General features: G+C 38.3%; 1 protein-coding gene across 1 annotated transcript; it reads right to left on the bottom strand.

Annotated features, from left to right (window-relative positions):
* Positions 1-8,546: 8,546 nt before the first annotated feature.
* Positions 8,547-10,720, bottom strand: FTMT (ferritin mitochondrial). Its single transcript, XM_010971528.3, has one exon. It carries the CDS (start codon positions 9,791-9,793, stop codon positions 9,065-9,067), a length of 729 nt encoding a protein of 242 aa, XP_010969830.3. The 5' UTR covers positions 9,794-10,720; the 3' UTR covers positions 8,547-9,064.
* Positions 10,721-11,406: the final 686 nt, after the last annotated feature.

Here is an 11,406-nt window from a genome sequence, read left to right as displayed (position 1 = left end):
ACCAGTCTCAGGAGACCATCCAGGGGAAAGAAGCAGGAACAAGACCATAGTCAGGGTCCTGATAGAAAACACAGGGAACAGTCAAATAGGATTATTTGAAGAGACTATAATAAAGCAACTATTTATAAAGATGTAGTGAGGGAGTAGGGCAAGGGTTGGGCTGGATATTTCCACCCAAAGCAAGAATTAGAGGGGTTTTTTAGAACCTGGAGACAGCGGGGCTAAATAGAGGGAGCTGCCTTCCTCACAGGAGGCATGGCTTCTGTGGAGAGATGCTGCAAACCTTCAGTGACATTAAAAGGAGGGAGCTAGGAGAACAAATACCTTGATGTGACCACTGGGGAAGTGAGCCCATTGATGTGTCCTTGTAGGGTAGAATGGAGAGAGGTGGGGACGAGCAGAGAGTGGTTCTGGAGGGGCAAATAGAAAATCTCTTCTTTGCATGACAGTTGCAGAGTTGGAGATTAAGTAGGAGGTAAACAGACGAAGAAGGGAAGGAAGCAAATGGAGCAACATGTCACGATTCTGTGGCAGGAGTGTGCGTGGTGAATCTAGAGACTAAAATGATGCCAGCGCTGCTAGCGGAGAGAGAGCAAAGAGGTGGGACCTGAAGTTACAGAGGCAGACCATACAGGGCCTGTCACGCCAAATTAAATACTCTTGTCTTTTTCCCAAGAGCAATGCAACACCATTAAAGAGTATGATCATGGGTAACAGTGAGTCTGGGAGAGTGATCATGGTGACTTGCACTAAGGTGTTAGTGGTGAAGAGGCGGAAGATGGACACAATCAGGAAATGCTTAGAAGGTAAAAATTAACAGAGCTTGGTGACAGTTTGGATATGAAGGTTGAGGGTAAGGAAATTGTTAAGCATGGTTATTAGGTTTCTGACTAAATCAGAAACACTTTGTGAAAAGGTTCCTTTTCCTTCCCTGGCAATTGTAACTCTTCTCTGTGTTCCCACTAACTTTTCTCTCAAGTCCTCATTCCTTGTAATGATCATTTCTTCACTTACGCTTGGCCAGTTTCCCTGTGTGGCATAATGAACTCAGCTCCTTTTGTTACTTACTAAATCATTATGTTTCACAGATTTCCAGCATGAGTTTTATCCTATAGGTTCATTCACTTAGCACCTTACTTCTTTCCAACTCCCTACCCCTTTGGATGCAGTCTGTATGAGATTAGTGATGGATTAGTGAACGAGCATGCTACTGATTAGAAGTCTGTTGTCATTAAAATTCCTTCGGGTTTGTGACACTGAGATTACCCAATTATTTCTATCTTGCTGTTTCTATCTTCTTTATAAATACCCCTCTGGTTATCAAAGAAACATGTCTTTTGCCCTTTCAAGATTACTAACATACAGTGTCTGGGTATTTCAAAGCACAGAGTAGCCAGAAATAGCATGGTTTATCCTAAAACTGGTAAGGTGTTCTTTAAGTGTATTTTATATTAATCTCAAAAGAAAACTTTTGAAACAAGCCTATTAAACATTTTCCTGTTTCAATGTTGGATAGACTCTCCTTAACTCATGTCAATAAGGAGAAAACAAAGATGCTTCAATTATTTTGTGTGAGTACTATTCAGTCCTGTTTCAAGAAGAGAATCATCTTTCCATATGACCATATGAACCCAATAGTGGGTACACACACACACACACACACACACACACACACACACATATCTCATAAATGACAAAGGAGAATTAACAACCAAGAAACTGAACTCAGGTACTGCTGACATTTGTGACAATTAATGTGAAGCATGTTGCGTTTAATGCCTCGGATGAGGAACTCTGCATAGATCTGTTCTAGAAGTCTTTTCTAGGAAGGCAAAATGATATAGTGAAAACTCCCAGAAACTGAAATAGAAACATCAGAATTTGAGTCTAGCTTAACAACTTATGAGTTTCAGTTTCTTCATCAGTGATACAAGATAACGTCTAAATTATAGGGTTGTTGTGAGAAATAAATATGTTAATGTATGAATTGTACAGTAGAATGCTAATATTACTTATTGTTATTAGACTTTAAGAACACTGCCTCTAATTCTAGTTTCCTTGAATTCACAATAAATTGGTTCCTATTTTACTATGTATAATAATTAAAGATATTTATTTGAATGAAGAAAATGCCTGACAAAGATCAGGGAAAAAAATCTTTAGAATGATGTTCTTAACGGAGACATCAGTTTCCTGCTTTGGTGAATATACAGATAATTCTAGTTTTTCAAGTTAGTGCAGGGCTGTAAAAGTGATCTTGCAAGTTGAAACTATGCAAATAATCATTGGGAAAAATTAACAATTGTTGTGTGACCTTTAAACATTTTTTTTTTGTTGAAACATTAACTACTCCTTTAATGTTGATTATAAATGTAAAGGGAAATGGAAATAATAGTAAAACCAATATTTATTTAATACATTATAATTTAAAACATTAGAAACACTGAGAAAGCATTTTACTTCTTTGAAAAAAGTATCAAGTGTAGTTTGATCAGTGTTTGCCTTTTTCTTCTTATAAAGTAAACTAGCATATGGAGAAAATTATTTTTTTCATGTCTTGATGAATTGTCATATTCCTTTCAAAATTTGAACTCATTTCCAAAATTTTATCTTTTGCATTTTATATATTATGAAATATCTCCAAAAGTTCTTTTAATATGAATTTTTTTTGCTGGTGTCTCTCCTCTGGGATATCATCATCCTTTTTTGTCATAACTGCTCAGTTAGGTCAATAAGTTCTAATAATATCCAATTTTACCTCTAGCAGTATTATTGCTTTTCACTCCTTTGTTATACTTTCATATTCTGATCAATTTCTCTTTAGATTATCCAATATTATAAAATGTCACCTGGGTTTTTTCCTGAGAGACAAAGAGGCAACACAACTATATGCTTTATTATCTGAAGGTAAACTGAATAACAAATGCACAGTGACCAGTCACTGACAGACTTTTAAAAGAAGTGACATGACTGGTACCTAATCATGATGTGCATCTGCTATTTATGTAGTCATTTGTGGACTAAAGAGTTATCAGCAAAGTTTGTTCTTCATGCAGTTTACTCACAGTAAATTTACCATGGTAACTGAAATTTGAACCATGTTGTTCAGGGACTGTTTTTATTTAACTAAACCGTATTAAGTGAAGTTTATACATTTGGAACAGTGTGAAATGAATAGTTAGTTATCAACGGCTAACCATAGATATGCAAGCAGATAGTTAATAGTTAATAGTTAATCAATGGCTAAGGAGAGAACAAAGAAACAAACAATTTTGGGAAATGCCTTAGGCTAGGAAAACAAGAAGAGAAATATCAGTCCTCTTCCAACTTTGTATTTGGATTATTTCTTAATTTAATGTAGGACACATTATAGAGAAATGCAGTGTATGTTTTCTGCTTAGAAGTGAGTAAACTTAATAGCAGTTCCTATTTATTTCCTATATTAAAATTTCATGATTTTTAAAAAGGTGATCATTTCAAGTGGTTAAAATTTTAAGAGACACAAAAGACTGTAATGAAGGAAGGCTTACTAGTGCCCCTTTTCCAGCTAGCAGATTCTCTTCACTGAGGGCAACTGACATTATCCTTCCAGAGATAGTCTTTGTATATAAAAGCAAACATATTCACAAACACATTCACAGAATGTTCTCCCTTTTTAAAACACTCATTCTAAGCAGCTAATATTTCTTGAGCGTTTGCTATGTACCAGACAGTGTGTTGAATGTTGTATGTTTTATTACATTTAGTCTCCCAATACACTTTGAGGTAGGCTGTAATTATGGCAGAGGGAAATCTATCTCTGAAAGTTTAACTTCTTTTCCCAAAGTCATGCATTAATATGTGGTGGAGCAGTTATTCTCATGTAGGTATTCTGGATTCTCAAGTGCAGGCTTTTAATGACCAGACTGTACTGTCTAGGATCTGCATAAAGGTCATGCAATAGGATTTTATTAGTCCAGCAGTCCTTTTATGGTACTGGAAATTCTTTTTGCTAATTCAGTCTATGAAAATACAGGGCTTTAGGGGTTTGAGAGAGACTAAGGTTTGTCTAAAAGCATTAGATACCTCTCTCAGGAGGTTGTTTGGCTACCATCTGTACTGGGAAATTGGCCAGGTGGCTTGGAAAGAGCCCAACTCTGAGTGCATATCTATGGTCTGTTCTCTGAGACTGTCGGACAGTCCCTCTCCTTGTTGGGCATTGGAATTCTGTCTGACACTCAGCAGGCACATGAGCACACATACACACACAAACACAAACACATATCATGCGTGTTCATTTATTTATTCCAAAACAAATATAACTATTAAGTGTCTTAAACTTACACAATAGAAATATGAAGCTTAGGAATGCCTAACAACATTTGCTAAAGCCTGTGCCACTTTTTTATTTCATAAACTGAGTGCTGCTTGGCAGTTTATGTCTAACAGTCTCTTGTCGGCAGAGACACTACCCTGGTCAGGACTGGTTAGCAGTTGTACATGTTTTCTAGCTGTCTGCTTCCTGAATGTGGCTCTTGGAGCACTCACTCTTGGAGGGGGTGGGTGAAAGGTCTTATGCTCCCTTCTCTCTGCTATGCACGCCTCTCATCTTTCTTTATTACAATGGAGGTGCCGTATGTTTTCTTTGAGGCCTTTTATTTGAGAGTGGAAAGCTTAAAGGTGAAGTTCAAAGTTTTAAAAAATCAAGTGAACTTTGTTGGCTTCAGGAACTTTGGGTCACAGTTTCATGAAGAAATTTATACACACACACACACACACACACACACACACAGTCTGTCCTAGGATATCTTGGCATGCAGACTAAATGCTTCTCCAACCAAATTTTACATGAACTAGACAAAACCTGATTAACAATTGAATGTAAAGGAAGATGATTTTCAACAGTGACTAGTGTTAGCGGGAATATGCTGTATTTTCCTGCAAGTCCGAAGGCCTTGGATATTGGCATCACTGAGTGTTTGTGTTCAAGAGTAAAACAATCTATCATGATATTTAGGGGCTTGGAGTCATTTCTTTCTGTATACTAGGTTTTTGTTTAGAAATCTAGCCTCTGCTTGGCTCAATAACAGGCCTATGCTTTTTGATTTGTGAAACCCCAGTCTTTGCTTTATAAATATTAGACAAAGAATAAAGATTATATCCATCTGTAAAATGTCTTATATTTACTATTTTTGTAAAAATATCTGATAAATGAAGTTAATTAAAATATCTCTAGATAGAGGTAGCTGTATCTCAGTAGATAATCTCATTTGCTACATTATTTGCAAGTTTGAGCTCAGCCAGTATAAGCACCCTCAATTTGCCCTCTTCTCATCTTAAAGTTTATGTCACCTTCTCCCTCTTTTATGCATTCTGTTTTTTGGAGAGGATGTCCTTTCAGGTCATACCTGGGTTCTTTGTCTTGTGTTCCATTCTTCACTGGAACCTCATTCTATTACTTGCTTCTCAAGTCTTTCCCTTTTACTAGCTTCTTTCCTCGTCCTGACAGCATTCACAGCTGTCCTCTAACCTCTGGTACCTTTAATTGCTTAAAAAAGAAAAACATTTCAAATGAGAATTCTATATTCCCTATTCTGAAATAACCAATGACTTATGCCAGATTGCCATCTCTGATGGCCTTTTTTTTTTTTTTTTAATTGAAGTATTGATTTACAATGAGAACAAACTACTGGTTACCAGTGGGGAGAGGGAAAAGGGAAGTGCAAGATAAGGGTATGGAATTAGGAGATACAAATTACTACTTTGTATAAAATAGATAAGCAACAAGGATATATTTTACAACACAGGGAAATAAAGCCACTGATCTGTAATAACTTTAAATAGAATATAATCTGTTGGCCTGTCAATCTACAACCTCATTAAGCTCTGCAGCATTTAATGGAAACTCTCCTCTCATGGCTTCCATTGTTGTTTCTTTTTTGGTTTTGCTATTTTTATGTTCTTTTTCTGTATCCTGTCAAGGCTTCTTTATCTAATCTCCTCTAGATGTAGAGCCTCTCTAATTTTCCAAGTTTCTATATTTGGTTCCTCTCTTCTGTCTTTCTTTTCGCTCCTCTCTTCTTTGTCAGTTCAGTCTTTTCAGTTTTACTTATGATCTCTATGAAGATAACTTCCAGATTTACTTCTCTGATACTAACTTTTTGAATGACGCAGACCAGCGCTTCCAGCTGGCTTCTGGATATCTTCACTCACTCACTCACTGACTCACTTGCTTAGTCATTCACTTACAGTCGTTGAGAACCTATAAAGATAAGTACTGCTGTGGAGCTGTGGAATTGGTAGTGAACAAAACAAAGTCCCTGCCCCACAAAGCTCATGTTCCAGTGAGAAAAGAAAGTATAAGCAAATAAAAAAAAATGTGTCAGGTGGTATGGAGAAAAACCGAGTATGAGGATGGGATGGAGACTGATGGGAAATGTGGTGACTGATTTAAATAGTAAAGTCTCTATAAAATGCCATTTGAGCAGAAACTTGAAAGAAGTGAGAGTGCACATCTGGGGCAAAGTGTTCCTTCCAAACAGAGGGGACAGGCCCTAAAGGGAAGAGACAGGTGGAAGAGAAAATACCTCTTTGACCTAATTTTAAGTATATACCTTGTAATTGTAGTGCTTCTTACACTTTTACACACACACACACACACACACACACACACACACACACACACACACACACATCTGTCTATCTATGGTACACATAGAAGTATCAGGAGCTTAAATCACAGAGGGCCTTGTTGGGCATGATAAGGACTCAGACTTTTGCTGCAAATGAGAGTAGAAGCCATTGAGAGTTTTCTGAGCCAAGAAGTAACAAGATCTGAGTTACACTTACAAAGAAACACTTTGGCTACTTTGTTCAGTAATGATTGTATGTGCTCAAGTGTGGAAGCAGTTAGACCAGTCAAAAGTATAACCTAAAATATAATTATACAGGGGAAAAAAAGGATGGGAATTTGTAACCAAGGGGCAAAGATGAAGATTGTTGGCACTAGTAAAATTCAGGATTTTGCTGAAGGTCTGATGTAACCTATGAGAGAAAGATAGTACTCAAGAATGACTGGGCCTTAAAAACTGGCAGAATGGGATTTCCATTTATTATGAAGCAAAGGACTTTGAACAGGTTGTGGAGGGTGGTGAAATCAAGAGTATGGTTTTGAACATATTATTATGAGATGTCTATTAAACATCTGAGAGGAAATATCAATTAAATATTTAGATATATAAGCCTGGGGGCAAAAATTAACTATACAAGCATGTTATTTGTCAGCAGATATATATTTAAATAAAAGTCACAGGACTGGATGAGATCTTTAGAAAACAAGTATAGATAAAGAAGAGGAGAGATCCAGATGTGTGATGAATTCTGAAACACTCTAATGTTTAAAGTTCAGGAAGAGGAGGGCGTGTAGGAAGGTAGATGGAGGTAAAGAACAGTAAGCAAGAAATGAGAAGTCCTGTTAGCTGTTTGGGTAAGAGGAAGGCTGAGAAATCACCACTAGATTTATTTTTAAAAAGTCACTGATGATCTTGACAGAAGAATAAAAAGATTGGTGTGGTGAACAGTGAACACAGCCTTAAGTTTGGAGGGACCAAGAGATAACAGAAGAATTGGAGACAGGAAGCAGAAATAACTTTTCCCAGAACTTCTGTTGTAAAAGAGAGGGTGGTAGTTTAGTGTTTGCTGGAGGGAATATAAGTCCAAAGGTAATCATTTAAGAATTAAAAATTAGGACAGATAACACTATTTTTGCTTCTCATGGGAACCAACCGATAGACAGAGCAAAATTGATCATGCAAGTGAGAAGACAGGTGTAGGTGTGATGTCCTTGTATCCTTGAGTATGTGGGCAAGTAGGGATTCAGGGCACAGTGGGAGATTGGTTTTAGAAAGCAAAATAGATGCTTCAACCATTGTAGCAGAACAAAATGCTCTGTATTTGAATACAGATGCACAATATGTGATCAATTTAGTGAGGAGAAGGTGTGAGGAGAAATTTAGAAATTCATTCTAAATTTTCAGTGAAATAAGAGGATTATCAGTTGACGGGGGAAGGGAGGAGATTGGGAGATTAAAGATGAGAATGAAAAATAATTATCTAGGATAATGGCTACTAAGTCTTTTTGGCTGCAACATAGAATAAGAAATATCACCCTCCAGGATATAAATACATGAACATACACACAAGATAAGAATTTCAGGAGACAATATCCTTACTCCACTTACTTTCACTTAAATTCTATTTTAACAAAAGGTAGATAGTAACTTACTAAACAAGGACTGTGTTGGCATACTAATGGGTTGCAATCTGTAGTTCTTCAGAAGAACTGAAGAGGACATTTTCTGAAGCAATGTCATAGCAAAACAAACCAACTTAAAGACAGAATGTAAAGTGAGACTGATCAGCATAATCAAAAGCAAATCATTATGCACTCCCTCACCCCAAGATTTCTTGCTTTTTTATTTTTAATTGCAAGTCTTCCCAGAGCCCTTAAAATGCTAACACACATTGTGACTTTCCAAGACCAGCATTGATACCTTATGTAGCTTTTCTCGAATTTATTTGATGACAAAATCCTTTAAAAACAGATCACACTTTGGGAAAGGGTAAAAGTTGTCACAGAATTTTGCATGTATGATTTTTACAGTACTATGTATTCTTCATCTTGTTTTAGTTATTTGCATATTCATCTTACTCATGTTTCCACTTTAGCCTTTAGCATAAGATCTTGAAGATAACAGACACATTGAAAATCATGGAATTTTAGTGAAGAGGCATGAACTGGAATAATATTTGGTTAACTGGATAAATTTAGTTTGCATCAATTTCAGTACCTTTTTTGCAGTCTTTTTTATACCATCTCATCCTTGGCTAGGAAAATTATCTCGATGCTGGACAAAAAGCCAGTGTTAACATGGGGCTAAATACTTTTTCTCTACAAATCACTTTATTGGGACAGTATACCAGAAGAATATAAAAAGGTAGAGGTTCATTTTAAGGGCAGGAAAGCATTAAACAGCTGACTCTGGGTCCTGGCACACCCTGGGCGGTGGAGAAGGCAGCCTGTGGATTAGTTCTGATTGTTTTCACTTCCAAGGGTATGTTTGTCAAAAAGGTACTCCGCTAGGCCAGAATCCGGGGCCCCCATCTTAACCAAGTTTTGCACGTGGTCAGCTAGTTCTTTGATAGACTTCACCTGCTCATTTAGATAGTGGGTTTCCAGGAAATCGCACAAATGGGGGTCGCCTTTGTCTGAAGCCAGAGTGTGCAATTCCAGCAACGACTGGTTCACATTCTTTTCCAAGAGCAGAGCACACTCCATGGCATTCAGCCCACTTTCCCAGTCATCCTGTTCTGGTTTCTTGATGTCCTGCAGGCAGATCCGTCCTCCCCGCTGGTTCTGCAGCCTCATCAGCTTCTCCGCGTGCACAGTCTCCTCCCTGGACTGTCGTAGGAAATACCTGGCGAAGTTGTGCAAGGCCACGTCGTCTCGGGAGAAGTAATAGGCCATGGACAAGTACACGTAGGACGCGTAGAGCTCCAGATTGATCTGGCGGTTGATGGCGGCCTCGGAGTCCGGGTGGAAGTTCTGGCGCACCCGGGAGGGGGCGCAGGCGGGCCCTATTGGGTCCCGGGAGGCGGCGGCTGCGGCCAGCGGACGGCGGGGGGCGGCGGGCGGAGCGCCCCAGAGGCGCCCCAGGACCCAGCGCGGCGGGAACGCAAATCCGTGGCGCGCACTGCGCAGAGACACCAGCGAAGTGCTGATGTGTTTGGAGAGGGACCAGAAACAGGGCAGCATGGCCCCTCCCCTGTAGAAGTGGGGAAACTGAAGCCACGCCGGCTCAGCGAGCGGTGGGCCCCGGGGTCGTCAGGTCTGAATCAGAACGCAGACTTAAGCGACCGCGACTGCGTCACACGCCCCTTCTCTTCCAGAGGCACCGAGTTCCACGGGGAGGGCGTCTCGGGTCGCGTGAGCGGGTCGCGGTTGGGAAAAGACAGACGACAGTTACAGACGTTGTCCCCATCGTCGACGCAAGATTTGTGTCTTGGGCCTTTGTAATTTACTACTTCCCGAAATTTTAAAATACTGTTTAAAAAGTAGGAAAAAAGTAGGCTGTGACTTGCAAAAGAAAAGGGCAGAGGCAAACCGTACTTGCCCTCCCTCTCTGACCTTTTTCTGTCCAAGGACCAAGGAATGGGGGAGGCAAGGGGGTGAAATAGGGTAAAACAAAAATCAGCACCAATTCACCTGAGAGAGTAAATAAAGGTGCACATCCAGAGTGGATGTTCATAAGTTGACTTCCTGATTGTTTTAACAAATTTAAGTCTGGAAATAATTGCCAGTATATTGGGCAAATTTTCAAGAGTCTGCAGTAAAACAGTGCTGTCTTTTAAAAAGATAAATTTTTAAATATAAAATTTATATTCATTTAAAAAATTAGATATTGTAGAAATGTAGGAAGAATATATAAACTAGCTCTAAATGTGTTGCCTTCTTGTCTTTGCTATGTAGGTACATATTTTTAAAAGGACAATTAAAAATTAAATATAAAATAGCATTTGGTTTTGAAAGAATACACATAACTGTTGTAGTGCATTGAGAAAATAATTAACGCACAGAAGAAAATTCTAAAGCTTCCTAATTCTTCCTCTACCCAGAGAAACTATTGTTAAAATGTTGATGTTAATTCTCACAGAATAAAATAACATAATAAAAACAGATATCACAGATGCACAAAAGTAAATATATACCTTTTAACAGCTTTGTAGAGGTATAATTGACATAAAATAAACTGCAGATACTTAAAATGTACAACTTGATAAGCTGTGAACCCATCACCAAAACTGAGATAATGAATGTACTCATCACCTCCCCATTCCCCTTTGTATTTTATAATCCTTCTTTTCTGCCTCTCTCTGCCTTGTTTCATCCCAGGCATCCACTGATCTGCTTTTCCTCACTATATAGGTTAGTTTCATTTTCTAGAATTTCACATAAATGAAATCAGTATGTATTCTTTTTTGCCTGGTTTCTTTTACTCAGCATAATTATTTTGAGATCCATGCTGTAGTGTGTATTAACAGTTTTCATTGCTCAGTAGTAGTCCATTGCTGAGGATATACCACCGTATTTTTATCCTTTCACCCGCTGATGAACGTTTTGGTTGTTTACATGAAGCTGTTATAACTATAAACATTCCTATACAAGTCTTTGTGTGGTTATATACTCTCATTTCTCTTGGGTAATTATTTTGTGTGAAAAGGCTGGATCATATGATATGCATATGTTTAACTTGTTAAGAAACTTCAAGTTGTTTTCCACAGTGGTTGTACCATTTTACATTCCTACCAGCAGTGTGTGAGTTCAAGTTTATTTACATCCTTGCTAACCCTTGCTGTTGTCAGTTACTT

The sequence above is a fragment of the Camelus bactrianus genome, chromosome 3 (genome assembly GCF_048773025.1).
Source record: "Camelus bactrianus isolate YW-2024 breed Bactrian camel chromosome 3, ASM4877302v1, whole genome shotgun sequence".
Classification (NCBI taxonomy): domain Eukaryota; kingdom Metazoa; phylum Chordata; class Mammalia; order Artiodactyla; family Camelidae; genus Camelus; species Camelus bactrianus.
The sequence above is the reverse complement of the archived record's forward strand: the minus strand, read 5'-3'. Positions and strand labels throughout refer to the sequence as shown.

Excerpts from the sequence above, each read along its gene's own strand:
- FTMT (XM_010971528.3), bottom strand. The coding sequence starts at position 9,793 with ATGCTGCCCTGTTTCTGGTCCCTCTCCAAACACATCAGCACTTCGCTG.